This window comes from Neodiprion fabricii, chromosome 7 (assembly GCF_021155785.1).
Source record: "Neodiprion fabricii isolate iyNeoFabr1 chromosome 7, iyNeoFabr1.1, whole genome shotgun sequence".
NCBI lineage: Eukaryota > Metazoa > Arthropoda > Insecta > Hymenoptera > Diprionidae > Neodiprion > Neodiprion fabricii.
Genome location: NC_060245.1, coordinates 775,399 through 790,058, shown reverse-complemented (window position 1 = coordinate 790,058; position 14,660 = coordinate 775,399). Strand labels below are relative to the sequence as shown.

The 14,660-nt window shown below is 50.8% G+C and overlaps 2 protein-coding genes and 1 long non-coding RNA gene across 5 annotated transcripts in view; 1 reads left to right on the top strand and 2 right to left on the bottom strand.

The window, feature by feature from the left end:
* LOC124186767 (hypoxia-inducible factor 1-alpha) overlaps window positions 1-1,452 on the bottom strand; it is a 50,030-nt gene extending 48,578 nt beyond the window's left edge. Inside the window, exon 1 of the mRNA XM_046578755.1 lies at window positions 1,319-1,452. Coding sequence (XP_046434711.1) covers window positions 1,319-1,380 — 62 coding nt within the window. The 5' untranslated portion in view covers window positions 1,381-1,452. The remainder of the gene's footprint in view (window positions 1-1,318) is intronic.
* Window positions 1,329-2,319, top strand: LOC124186769. Its single transcript, XR_006871722.1, has 2 exons — window positions 1,329-1,468; window positions 1,549-2,319. It is a non-coding gene; the product is annotated as an uncharacterized LOC124186769 (long non-coding RNA).
* On the bottom strand, window positions 1,850-3,544 carry LOC124186768 (mitochondrial intermembrane space import and assembly protein 40-B). Of its 3 annotated transcripts, none has more exons than XM_046578760.1 (2): window positions 3,506-3,544; window positions 1,850-3,146 (listed from the first exon to the last, which is right to left on the bottom strand). In XM_046578760.1, the coding sequence occupies exon 2, from the start codon at window positions 2,777-2,779 to the stop codon at window positions 2,306-2,308; it is 474 nt and encodes a 157-aa protein (XP_046434716.1). In that variant the 5' UTR covers window positions 2,780-3,146; window positions 3,506-3,544; the 3' UTR covers window positions 1,850-2,305. The 3 variants fall into 3 exon arrangements, with proteins under 3 accessions (XP_046434716.1, XP_046434715.1, XP_046434714.1); XM_046578759.1 differs by having other exon boundaries at window positions 3,347-3,540; XM_046578758.1 differs by having other exon boundaries at window positions 3,407-3,540.
* Window positions 3,545-14,660: the final 11,116 nt, after the last annotated feature.

Below are 14,660 nucleotides of genomic sequence, written 5' to 3'. Positions count from 1 at the left end.
GATCTGCGCCTCCGCCGCTTTCGGTGACAAAGTGCGCTCCCTGACTTATAGCGACGATAGTTGATCGACCGCAATCGTTGTTTAACGACTTCCATGCGCTGTTGTTGATCCCTGGTAAATAGTTAATTCGTTCGACTAATTGACGAAAGCGATTGTAGAGAAACGGATAGCGCCCTCCTCTTTAATACGTCGCACAAGGTACACGCGTTGCACGTGCGGTACGTAATCATCGAGTCATCGTTACCAAGCTGCTCGCTCGCTCACTTGCTTCATTATCTTAATCTACACGCTTTCCCGCAGGAACATCGGCGATGCATGTGTGAGCGTGAGATTTCGAAAGAATTTCGCCCAGGTAGATACGTACATGCATACGTGCTCGATGTTGGATGATCGTCTGTGAGCGCCATTTCGACAAACAACGAATCCCCCGTTATACAGGTATATTATTAAGAATCAACAAGCACTTTCTACGTACCGATCTCCATGTCCTGAGCTGCAAGAGGTTAAGGACGACAGATATTTTTAGCCTCGAGTATCTCTGTTCTCGGACTTCTCAACTATACGGAGGTGACATTAGGGATGTATTTACGGATTAGAAAAAAACAAAAAAAAAAAAAACAATAAAATTATACGCGAGTACCTAACGAGTGGCTCAGATTTGTTGGACAGATAAAATTACAACTCGGCCCTCCCTTCACACTGCCCGACGGCATCGGTAACAATGGAATCCGTATTTTTTCTCCTTACAGATAGGATTTTTTATGAGTTTTCAGAATCGAAACCCACTGCAAAAGTTCGCAGAGTCAGAGCGGAGGTCAACGTTACACGGTCGAGCGGCAGGCGCGGGTGTGCTGTCACGATAACGCGTATGCGTGATTTTAAAACGAAAGTTTCTGGGAAATTATTATTTAGGTTACCGAAGGTGGGTACGAATCGGACGGAAAACATCGCCCCGCGCAACGGTCGCCGTGCCCAGGCCAAAGTCGTAAAAAATTAAAGGGACGGGGATATCACGCGAGTTGGATAGTACACAATCACGTTTATACGTGTAATCGTGCCCGAGAAATTCTCGGTTACACGCAGTACGCACTCGCGAAGAATTACGATCAACAGAAGGGAGACAAGAGAGAGATAGAGAGATAAAGAGAGAGAGATGGATGGATGGATGGATGGAGAGTGAGGTGAGTGCTTGCTCCACGCACACGGTGTTCGCATTGTTGCATCATGTGTCGCAGGTGCGAAGAACCGTGAGATGGAAAAAGATCGACTCGTCGAAAAAGCGGGCATTGATTGAACAGAAACTTGTGCAAGGACTCACCGTCGCTTTTCCTTCGGCTTGGTTCGCTTATTGTTAGACTCCATTTCATCGACCTGGCGCATGCCAAAAAACTGAGCGCCCACGTAGAATACCCGACACTCTTAGACACTGCCAAGGAATGCACACGCGTATCCTACTCAACGTGCTCAGGTAATCACACCGATGCGGTATAAATAACACGCTTTAACCACGTCACTGTTTCGGCCCTCACTAACCAACGATCCTGGTAGGAAAATACGGGACGGGGAACTTCGTTGATTCCGACGTGCTCGGTAAACTTGTTAGGGGGATAATTTGACGTCACATGGCCGCCACACGCTGCGTCAACGCCAACGACGGCAGAACCGTCAACTACTTTCTACCTAACCGAATCCGGCGCCAAATTCAAATGGCGTTAGCGGGACTTGGAGCGTCGTAACGAATCGGCCCCCCTGCTCTTCGTTTAATCTACATTTGAAACAAAATGTTACTCTCACGGTTTACTCGTATATGCATAAACAGGAATCACACAATTACACATGAATAGCAGCGTTCGTTGGGAAATGTAACAGATGCAGCGCTCCATTTTTCGTTTATTCGTGACATAGCAGTACCATAGAAGAAAAGAAATGATCGCAATTTCACGCAACAGACAACTGTGCGTGTTACAAAAATGCACGTAAGAATGATAGATACAACTATTGAAATTCGGCACATCATATGCTTTCGAACGATTACAACTGGTAGTAAGTGAAAAGAGTTTACTGTTCCTCTACGATAATATTCTACCTCTTTCTACACCAGGGATACAAAACATTGCCGATATTCTAATCTATTGGTTAAGCTTCGATATCTATCGACGGCAAGATGAAATTTTGTACAGCTGTTTGATCCACATGCCTCGAAGATATATCGACCAACAGCCGATTGTTTAACGAAGGAATTACTAAATTGGCAGTACATAAAGTAACAATATCTAACGTTGTCAATAATATGTAAATACATCTCTCATTTGGACCCTACCGAGTGTTGCATTTCGTTTTTACTACCACTGCTCGCTTCGATCCCATTCTCATCGCTCTTGCTTTCTCTACTGTCCTTTATCGGGTCTTCAGAGTCTTTGCTAACGACCGCCTGACTCTCAGCCTGACCAAGATCGTCGAGGTCGGCTTCCTTGTTTCCGTACAGCGCAGGATACTCGGACATGCAAGTCTGCATGGTTTTGAAAGCGTCGTAGCAATCCGAGCCCTTTGGCTCTGCGGCGGAGTAGTGAAAGCAAGAGAATGCTTCTCTGAATTCAAGACCACAAGGGCCGGTCGCCATTCCACCGAGGCACGGACAGTTCCAGTTTATTTCTCCGTTGGCCAGTATCAAACCGGGACTTGGCTCGGGTTCGGGAAGATTCACTTTACTGGGAGAGGCGTGATCCTCTTTGGAGGCAAATATTATTGTGTCCTTACCCTCTTTTCTAACAATCGACATGACTGAACGACGATTGATTTAACCTTAAACCTATGACTTGAAAGAACCGAACAATACTACCAAATTTACTTAATGAATAAAAGTCCTGCTATCGGCAGCTAGAGACAGAAGATTCGCAGACGCTTTATGAACGGTATAAACGCAAGGCTCCCCTTCGTAGTCACTGGCCAACGTTAAAGCGGCTCTCAGTCTAACGTAGCTGTCGGATTGACAGCGAAGGACGAATCTGCGGTCGGTGACGTTGTACTTGAGTATATCTACTTGCGACTTGGCCCCAACAGCTCCGAATAATTTTTTCACAGCCTGCATAACATGCTTCTTCAAAAATACCGCACTTATCTCACGGTTCGAGTCGTTGGGAAGTTCTCTGTAAACGAAGAGAATAAAAAAATAGATGTTAAAATGTTTACGATCCCTAGTGAGGTGAACGGAGTTTCTCCTCGCGACCGAGGAGCTGCATTCCGTGTCTTTCTTTCTTTTCTTTTTTTTTTCTTGATTCAAGGTTAGATCCCGATCCGGGTTAGGTTAGTACTACGATAACGTGCGAGAAATCAATGGTATACTAACAAAGAGACGTCTAAGTAACGCATGATACACAGTAATAATCGTTGGCCACAATTCACTCACATTGACGGCAGCGTAAATCGTACAACGATTTCGAGGGAAATTTACTATTCCTTGATAATAAACGGCAGAACTAGAAGTTAGCAATAGTTACGGACGCACCCGTATCACCGTCGACCATTCGCCACGCCGGTATGGCCTGCAGGCTGGAATTCTAGAACTTCGGTGTTGCATAACAACGCCGCGTGGTTCAACTCGCCCTCTACAGATGCCGTTTCAACCCGGCAGAGAATGAAACGACCTCGTGTATGCCCGGTTGCATCGCGCGGTCGTGCAGGCGCAAAGCGACCTACGAATTTCACTTCATAATCTGCCGGATCAGGCTCGATGGAAATGGAAATATTAGATTTTAATGGTAGAGAATGGGTACTGTATTCCAGATACGCGAGTGAAATTGCTCGCATGAAGCAAGGAGCGTGTGCGTCATCGTCAGCCTGAAATAAATAGATGCAAACCACGTCATCCATCCGTGCATGCATAACGCCTACTTCGGGTACCCTATCTATGCGATATCGTTATATTTGGGAGACTCGTTATAGCAATAATGCCCTTTAGCGACTGAATTTCCAATGGTTATCTTTGCTGCAGGATCGTACACGGTCATCGCAAGAATGAACCGATTGCACGTACGCGTACGATACGTGGTAACTAATACACTAGCACGGTGCGTATGATTATATAGGTATGTATAACGTGTGTCGTATACACGGCGGGGCGGGCTGAAGCATAGTAAGTTTAAGCCGCTCTGATTGAGGGTCCGCGAAAGGATGAGTGTAAGTAATAGAACGGACGGAGCGACATAACGAGGTCCATATATCTCGGCGCTTATCGGTGAACAAGTTTGCAGAACAATCCCTCGACTTGGTCGGTAGGTAGGTAGGTAGGAAGCTGGTAGGAAGGTTGGGCCGGCTCGGTGACGCAGCGCAACGCGACGCGACGTAACGCGACGCAACGTAGCGCAGCGTTGTTACGGTTTGGTCTGGCAGGCAGCTCCCAATAAATTATGAGCAGATCCACAAAGCGGTCTCGAGGGGCGACGCCGGCCAGCCTCCGCGTCCGCCTGCATGCCCGGGTGAAATCGGAGGGCAACGTTGATAGATACGCATTGGGCATCCGTTATTTTTTATTTTTTTCCTTTTGTACTTTTTTCACTTTTCATATCCGTGACAGTTGCCGAACTTTCGAAAGGGCCCCGGAACAGCCAGGGAGCCGACCATGGGGGAAAAAACGCACATCGGTTTCGCGTAAGTTCTACCTTCTTGTATTATCTCCGAGTCAGTCTAGAATAAGTTTAGTCTTTGGTTAGACAGAAATTACCGGATACGTAGAACGTTAAAATATATGTATTTGTGGTAAATGGATCTGTGATAAATGTGTCCGCGCAACAATTGACGAGGTTACTCCAACCGAAGTAGAAGGTTGGGTCAAGAGGACCCCCGAAAATAATTCGACCAATGCACTGGTATTAGAGGGATACAGAAGGGGAGAGAGAGAGAGAGAGAGAGAAGGGGGTCACGTTTTATGTTTTGGCGAAGCTCCCGCCTACGCGGATCTCTGCATGCATGGAGGAAATACCGCCGAGTTATCTGCGGCGTACGGGAGACGGGCTGATTTATTAACGCAAGGAGGAACGAACGGACAGACGGACGGACGGGCGAAGGAACGGATAAGCTGAGTAGGTGGGGTGGGTGGGTGAGTATATACCTACGTCCGTACGGGAGTGACGTCACAATGCGGCGGCGGAACACGCACGTTTGGCTACCTGCTACGAGAAGAATGGAGCGTTGTTATACCCCGGTGCTGCGCGCAGTCGTCTTTGTACGGTTCGACACTAAAAACGAAACAACTAAAATGATAAGAACGATTCCCCGCAGTCACGTTCCTCGACTTCGCGTTTGTGTTTGTCGCCAACAATGGTGGCCCGTACCCTGCCCGTGTACCATTTAGGTGCGTAGACAGTTATAACTAGGTGAAATTGACTGGCATTGGCGTTGTGCACCGCGCGCTCCTAGGATGAGAGTGAGTTTGCGCCAGGAGAGCAGGCGTCAGCCGAGGGCAGAGTTACAAAGTGTAATCTTCTGTCGAGTAATACCGAGAACTCTCCTCTGACGCAGCATCCCGTCGTCTCTACTCCCGAGGCGAGAGCGGGATCGAGATATCCGAGAGATCTACGGATCGCATTTTAAATGCAGGATGAACCGAGGCTGTGCCCGTACACCCGGCCGTTCGCCGGGCCGCTCTGCCCGCTTATCTCATTCCTGGGCGCAACTAATTTTCATTTTACATTTCTAAAAGGTAGTTAATTTTATTTATTTTAACCGTCGCAACTCGAGGGTGCCCGGCCGAGCTCTGGAGATAGCCGTCCTCGAGAGGATCGGGGAACAATTGTCCATACCGAGGACTGCGAAACTTCCTCGGAGTAGGCGACGCGACAGTTCTTTACCAGGGGATCACAGAGTTCAAAGCTGAGCAATACCTGGGTTATTTAAATTACGCCAAAGACACTCACCACCTCCCTTCGTCCGTCTCTCAGCTCGCTTTGCCGTTGTTGCCACTCGTCAGGGTCCGAGGAGGGGGAAGTCGGAGGCCATCGGCGCGGCTCACCGGCTGTCAGTCGTCCGTCAGCGTTGCAGCGTGCATCAAGTCTGCGTGGCAAAGAGAGAAATCAGTCGGTGGTCAACGCCGCGGGCTGCGTCTGGAGTCGGAGGTCAATAAGCGATTGCCTAATATGCGCGTACGCGATCGCTTGTGCAATTACGGAGGGATACGAGCGATGGTATTTGGCCCGATATCGCCGTCGCAGGAAAATCGCTCCGTACTAGCTCGTCTAGCCGTGACAGATGTAGTTGCCAATTTCGGAACGTGCCAAAAGCCGTTCGATTTTCAGCCATCAAAGGGGCACAGACCTCGTTCTCGCTATTATACAACGCATAATGGACTGCACGGTTCTTTCGTACAACGTGACGTCGAGAATTAAAATCAGTTTCCAATTCGGCAACCGGAAGGTTCTCCGCTAATACTCGTCGCTCTTCAACACCTCGACAGACGAGACTGCAAAAATCTCCTCGACGCGGCTCGTGAATATCGGATGTACTTCAAGTTCCCGATTGGACGGTCAGAGTCGTGCGACTAGGACCGTCGAGCATACTATACTCAAGGCTCATGCGCGTACGCCAGCTCGGCGCGCGGTTGTATCATCAGACGCAGCTGTTAATGGTAAAATATAAAGCCCGGGTCTTCCGCCGCATGCATATGCAGGGAATCACGTAGTAAGCCCGATTCTCCCATTCCCCTGTCCCCGGCATCGAAAGAATTCCTGCATAATTACACCGCAGGACTCGTAGGACCCGGAGGACCCGGAGAACCCGAGTTAAGCGGATACGGGTTGCAGAGAACGGAGATAAGGCGAGCAGCCGCCGGTGACGGTCGGTGTCCGGTTTAGGATCAGTGCCGTGCCTACTTATGCTCCTCTCTCTCTCTCTCTCTCTCCCCCTCCCTCCCTCCCTCTCTCTCACTCTCGGCTCGCCGGGAATCTCCTGCGACGAACTTCTGCCGCTTTAAGCCCTACGCGTCGGAATCGTCCCGTAGCGAACGAGCGGTGCATCCACGCCGGCCGTGGTAAGCCGTGATTTTTGAGTTGGCGACGCACGCGTGTTGCACGCCTGGATCCGTGTAATCTCTCCCGGGCGAGCCGAGAAGGCGCGTGGGAATGCGGCCAGCGAAACGAGACCCCAAAGACGATATTGTATAAAGTGCGTTTCCCGGGGTTGCAACGACATCCAGACTTGACGGCCGAGAGGCACGTACGTATACGTACATGCGGTGAGCCCTCGTAAGTGCACGGCCTCGACTGCCCTCGGCTAATCCACCGGCCGATAGACGCCGACTCTGGCTGCCTCGTACCGTGCGTGCGTGGCAGTGCCGAACCAGCCGGTTGGACGATCGGCCCTAATCTCCTCTGACAATGAGCTCGAAAGAAATGCGGACTGACGAGGAGCATGGATATCAGCTGTTACGATGCGATGCATTCACGTCATGCTTATGCGGGTTAGTGCATCGCGGTGCACTGCGGCATTGACTCGGATGCTGCAGCGAGGAAAAAGTAAGGATCTTCTTATGCCTCAGGGTAACGTGATCCGCGCCCCCCTGCGAGCGGCGCGGCGCTGAAGACTTGAAGAGAATTCTGCAGCCCCTCCCCCTCCCGCCGAAATCTCGGGAGGGGAAACGAGAAACGACATCGCGACGATTAAACAACCCGGTGAGGAGATAAGGGTCCGTACTAACTCTTCGGTCTGCGTGCGGCCTAACGACGCCGCATGGTACGGTGAATTTTTCGGCAATCTTAATTCTTTATTTCCCGCAGCTCAAGGACGGCAGAAGGGGACGGATAGCGGGAAATGATCACCGCGGCTGCAACTATGGCCAATTTTTAAGAAATACCCATTCCGCCACGGAATTTGCAAACAGCGGTGACGCGTAGAGCCTTTCAGATTTCACCGCCGTCGTTTACCGAATTATTCAATATTGACACACGCAGCTGGGCAGTGGGTACTGGTCGAGTTAGGTACTACCTTTTTTCCCTCATCTTTTCCCGTAACTGCTTACGTATTCGCCAAATATACCACGGCGTCGTTCTTATTGCACGATTCGTGAAATACTCGTGAAAGCTTGAGTCAAATAGTCGTTCCTCGCATTATCTTTTCGTTCGGGTGAGAGAGAGAGAGAGAGAGAGAGAGAGAAGTTGATACTTTTATTACGTACGGACTTTCCGCCTCAATTCTGCGTAGGTACCTCTTTTTATACGAAAACGTCACGACCCTCATTCCCAACTTCGCCGCTCTGTGATATTTTTCTTACTCTTTTTTTCCCTTCACCAGCCAGCGTAAAAGCTGCGCGCGATTGTGAAAATCTAACGTGCGGTGTGAATCATATTGCATGTCGGGCATAATCGCGGGTGCGTCAGTGTGCTTGTATTAAAGCGACGCTATATAGTTACGCGTCGCTATTCTCGCTGTAAGCTAGCCGGGCAGTCGACCAAATACCCGTTTATTTACATTTCGCGTTGTAAGCGCAATTTTATACTATTTGCCAGTTTTATTACTTCCCATTTGCCAAATCCCCCCTCCATCGCCGTATGTATTTTTATTCTTATTTTTATCGTTTTGTTTGCCGCCAGTCGCTTTGCTCACTCCGGCAATTGTACACGCAGTAGTGTCTGTCTACTTTCAACAATAATATTAGGTTCGTTAATTCGCAACAAAAAGCGTGCCTTCGTATCTACAGGACATTTATGTAGGTAGGTACCCACATGGACGATGCCTGGAAAGTCGATATTTATATTGCACGGTCGCACGATAATTCATATATATGCACGAGTATATCCGACGGATGAGGCATTACTAACGTACGGGGGGCCCGTATAGATAATGCGTTTCGAACACTAGGGGTCATATAACCGAAAGTACCTACCTACGCAATGGTGAGCAACAATTACTGCTTTCGAAAAGCTATAATGTAAGGATTAGCCTAAGCGCATATAATTCTTTTGGTATTATATCGTGTAGATTTTCAACAATACTTACGATGCCAATTTCTCAGTAAAATCTTTATACCGTAATGGCTTTTACAGCGTAGAAGTGAGTCATTCGTACAACACCGCGGACGCATGCATATCCTATACAGCGCGTAGAAGCGCAGGGGGCATGGGGGTAGAGCGCGTGCGGGTGCAACGCGATCGCGCCCTCCGCCGCCCTTGAGGCAAAACAAACAAAAGTCCCACTCGCGCACGTAGAACCTCACGGGCTATCCAAGTATCGAACCTCGGCACGGCGGCGTAAAAGTTGCGGACCCATCCCCTCGAAAAACAAGGCCCGAGAAGCTGGATGCACGCCGATCATCCTCGGACACGCGATTTCGGAGAATCGCCCGGCCGATGCCTGATACTCGCGCGATGAGGATGACGGACAGGTGAACCCCGAGAAATTGTCAGGGTGCACGGCGACGCGAAGGATCGATAGGCACGTGCGGGATGTATACGTAAGGAGGAGGTATCGGGAACCCGGAGCCACATCTCCCGCGGGTCCCGCGGGTGGTCCGCGTCGGGGTCTCAAGTTTTTCCCGCCGCAGTCCCGCTGATTAGACCAAACGTGCGGTTCCCGGCCCCCGCTTCCTCGCTTCCTCGCTTCCTCGCTTCCTCAGCTCCTGCACCCGCCATCTTAGTTAGCGTCGCCATGGCAACGGCTAAGTCTTCGAAAAACGTTGCCTCCGGTCTTTCCCACCGTCTCCAGTCACCCGCCCCGCCTGCTCCTGCGGATCATTTCGGCCACCCATCGCACACGTGCACCTCCCCCTTCGTCGCACCTACCCCGTGCCGTACAGCCTTACATGCCCGGCGAAAAACTGATCTCGACAGGAGAGAAAAGACCTGCAGGATGAATCGGCTATGCAGCGCCGGGCACGTGCGGACGAAGAGGAAATCTGACCGACGATTGAACAGAGTTTTAGGTACGCCGGTCGTAACGTTTGACTTCGGAGTGTTTTTTCATCCTGAAAAGCTGCATCCGGGAGACACGAGGACCGGGTCTGCGAGGTGTTGGACAGACGCTACGTCGACATACTATCAAATTCGTATACCCATTACCGCAGTACCGCGTGCGATAAGTAGGTGTCGTATCCAACTACGCCTGTTACGCGCACCGTCGAAGTAGATCAAGGCTGATCAAACGTTCAGCGACGCGCGTCAAATCGCTGCCGCTGCTGCTGCGTCTCCCCCGATTCGGCGGACAGATATAATTGTTTTAGCCTTGGATCGATACGTAGACGGAGAAACCGCACGGGTACGTATAGGTATATGCATATAGGTTATGCCAATCAGATACGGCGTATCCTAAAACGGGACTAAACCCGAAGGCGAGGATGGATTGGTCCCTGTGAGCAACTACGGTTCCGGAAAATGGTTGTTTCTTCGCGCCGCTCGACCTATGATACTACATACCTACGATAATAACCTTCCGCATACGCGAAAGGCGACGAAGACACGATCCTCGGCTCCGCGGATGCACCCGGAAGACGGTAAGCCAAAATGGTTGTATGACTGGAGAACATGACGAATCCGGGCCGGGCAGGAACCGATAAACGAGCGACGAGTAGGCATGGCAGGAGGAGGATGTGAGCAGCCCACCACCCATCGGCACTTGACGCGAGACTGCAGCGGCGTCTCGAGATACGGAGCTAGGCTGCGGGTAGGCAGGCCTCTTCTTGCCGGGCACAATGCGGATGCGTGAGAGGCGGAACCCGACGCGACGGTCAGAGATCGTTTCTCTTAATTGTACTTTATACCGTGTCGAGCCATTGTCTATGGGCTCGTTCCTTATATATTTAGGTACAGAGGAGCGGAGGGTCGGAAGGAAAATGATCGTACTACGCAATCGGTTCGGCATGTAAGTACGCAGTCGTCCGAATCGATTTATTTCGTCAATTTATATTCCGCTGCGTTATATCGATGCCGATTTCACTTCACGCCTATGCAATATGGGCATTATTGGCACGGTTGTTTGGAGAACCGTCGCTGCAGGTGAAGTAAAAAAATTTAAAAAAAAAAATCCAAAAAAACGTGCCGTCGTCCACTCGCGGCTGTGATGAAAAATCTGCCGATTATACCGCCAATTTGGTAAAATTTTCTCCCGGTTTCGCATTCTCGACTTCGCTTGTTTTTTGATCGTTCGTCACGTCTGAATACGGGGTCTTTATTTGTTACACGCGGACGTATAATATATCGCGATCTCGGTCGTAACCGTCGCGCAATTTTCTGTAAACTAAAAGCCGGTACCGGCGGTAAGCACAAGGTATACATCGTTCGACTCCGATACGCCCTAATCTCGGGATAATTATCAACGGCTATTGTTACGATCGGTGACCGCAGTCGCCTTTGCATCGTCGAACGACCATGAGGACGACGAAGACGGAGATGGTGACGACGACAGAGAGAAAGAGAAAGAGAGAGAGAGAGAGAGAGAGAGAAAGAGATATCAACTGCCGGAGAGCGTATAGGATAGGGGCTATACGACCGCGGTAGGCTGCACGGCGTAGCGGCAGCGGTCGGTGGAGACCGCAATTCGACGTCGACGCAAAACAGTCCGTGGCAGAGAACACGATCGTGGCCGGGTCGTCCTTTGGGCGATACGAAGCGAGGAAAAATTCCTCGGTGGTTCGCTCGCGCGGACCTAATTAACTATTACAGCGTCGGACCGGGTCCCCGTCATCTCGAGTGTGTCCGCTTGCTTTTTGCCTCACTGCGATCTCTCGATCGTTATTATATGTTTCTCCGAATCGATAGAAACGCGATATAGGGTGATTTTCTTATTTACGCCAGCAGCAGCTGCGCGCGGTGAACGGATAGAACCGAACCTAGTTCTTCCTCTTCCTCCTTTTTTCCGATGAAACGTAAAGTCCGACGCGGTTCCCGAATAAGATCGGGCTTACGAAGGCAGGAAGGATCGCAGGCTATAGGTATAACCTATACCTATACATGCCGGCTACGCTGCGAACTCGTGAGGTTGTAAATATGGAATGGTGGGAAGGATTATGCCTCACGAAGAACATTTATTGATATATGACAATGAGTCGGGCGACCAGCTGACCGACTGACCGTCGAAATTCCAGGGACTTGACACGGCTCATTATACGCTGTAATACGCAGACGGTCAGCCCGAAATAATGCGGCATAATAAACAGTCCACAACAGCTCGTCGATGGCTTTTCTAAAAAAATATTATCTAGTCAAGTCTGGTGGGTACCTATAATAATTAAGTTCGTCGTCGTACCCGCATCTGCGGCATTGTGTGCAAAAAATCGAACCGAGAAAAGGACCGGGGGGGGGGGGGAGGGATGTATCTCGGGAACATGGGTGTGGAATGCATTGTTTGCGTCGTTGGAGGGCGCGTCGTATCATCGACGAGGGTGCAATATAACTTAAAAGCGGCGGAAGACGAACGGAGTCCGTCGTCTCGAGTTATAGTTTGGCGTCGATCGAGGAAGGACTCGGCGGAAGGAGGATCGTCGCCCGCGAGTCAACGAATGGTAATGTAAAACGATTTGGACATTAGAATAGCGAATGGCGTGCTGGGGTGGGGGGGGGGCAACCAGAGAGCGGTGTCACAGAAACGACGAGGCGTGGCGAGGTTGGCCATCGTCGACCTATAACTGCACCGATGTCGTACGGTTGCGATAAGTCGGACGAACCGTTTTACCGTGAATCTATTGACAGTCACCCCAGCTAATCTTACTGCGAAATGAGACGGAACGAATTCAGAAACCGGCCGCGCGCGGAGTTAGAATTTCAAATTCTTAAATCCGTTGGACAAAGGCCTCGCACGAGGAGTTAATAACGACTTGCATCATTGTGTTCGGTCGCGCGGCGGTGCTCAAAGGTGGACGGTGTGATACGGCGGATGGCGGATGGCGGTTGCTCTGTCGAACGACGTCGACGGGCGACGACGCGACGGGGCCAGCATGAGTAAGAGGCGTCATTCACCTTTAGCTTCTCGCGCATGCACGCGGCCAAATAATGGAAATATATACGATATCGGCACCGCGAGCCTCGAGCACACACACACACACCCACACACACATACGCACACACGTTGTGCAATATTCCAACAGGAGCCCCCGTGGCATCCGCGGTTGCGAAACTTGTTCGTATTCCGCGAATCGCGTATCATCCTCGACACGGCCTGCGAAAATCGCATCGCGAAACGCGCGACGAAAACATCATGTATACGTATAAGGGTGCGGGGTGGGGATGAGGAAAGGGTAGGCGGCAGCCCTTAATTAAACACCCATCCATTGTCTATAAAAATGTCGCCTTGTGCCAAAACAGCTCTTTGAATCGATTTCCGTCGACGCGACGGAGGGGTGGATGCGGCGATGGCGTCGTCGTCGGGGGGCGGCGAGCGCCAGACAGAAGAGGGGCGGTAAGGGGAAACAGGTTGAAATCCTCGAGCGGGGAGGAAGCCGCTCAAGGTAGAAACGCAAGTTTCCCGAACCCCGGGCATATCGCTGAAAAATACAACCTACCACCTGGTATCTATAGTTATTTTCCATTATAGACGAACGCGGCGATTTCACCGCCGTACAAGTACAATCAATGCGGTGGCTGTTTCAACTCCGCGATCACGAGACACGACGAACCTAACGAAGTGGGAGTCGGAAAGCACGTGTCCGTGTACGGCGATAAGTGCGATTAATCTCCTTCTCCGCTGCGCCGCTTATCCGATAACGATTTTAGGTATGAATGAAACGTCCGACGTCGATCTTACATCCGTCGGCCCGTCAGCTCGCTGTAGCACGACCGGCTCCTTCACCTCCCCCGGGTATATTTCGGCGATAACGCCGTCTCCTCGGGAGCGACGACGTAAGAGAACCAGAGGCAACCCCGGACGGGCCAAGATACAGGCACATGTACCGAAATCGCGTCAAACCGGCTAATCCACCCCGCCCCGTCGCCGCTGAGGATGAAGAGGGAATTAGGAAACCCCCGGGACGAGGGTGTAGCCCGGCGAGGCGCCCCTGCAGCCAGGACAGGGGTGAATAGCGGCGGCGGTAGGGGAGGTCGGTTCCCGGCGGTGGGGGTCGGAAGGTGGGAGGTGACGACGCGGACCAGCCGAGCGGGGAGTGGCGGCTCGAGGGCTCCTCAGTCGCAGCTCGACGTTCGCCGTGTAACGATCGAGCGACCGATTTTTGGCGAGGTGTTTTTCGCCGCCCACATACACGTACGTACGTACATACATACATCCACACACGGACGGACAGACACACACGCACACGCACGCAAGTTTCGAGTATACGGTAGAATACACACGGACAGAACGAGGCATTTGTGATAAAGAAAAAAAATAATTAAATAACGTGCGTACAGTATAGTAGAGTGTTTAACGACGACGACAGTGTATCGAGAAGTTACAATCTCGTGGCCGGGAAGAGTAGAGGAAAACTGTTTGGAAAATAATCAAAGATACTTACCGGTATCGGCTCGAGGAGAGGAGAAACGGAAGCAAGCGACCGAACAGTGGAGAACTCTAGTCGTTTTGCCCGAATGTGTGCGCGATCTCTTCTTCGATTCGCAGTTTTCCGAATCCGTTTATTCGTTGTCGTTTATCCCTTCTACCAGTTTGCCGAATAATTATTCTCCTACGCAACGCGATCCATCGTTCCGCAGTGCATGGAGAACTTTCACGCGTAACGAATACGTGAAGTACAG

Coding starts and splice junctions, on each gene's coding strand:
- LOC124186768 (XM_046578760.1), bottom strand. CDS start 2,779: ATGTCGATTGTTAGAAAAGAGGGTAAGGACACAATAATATTTGCCTCC.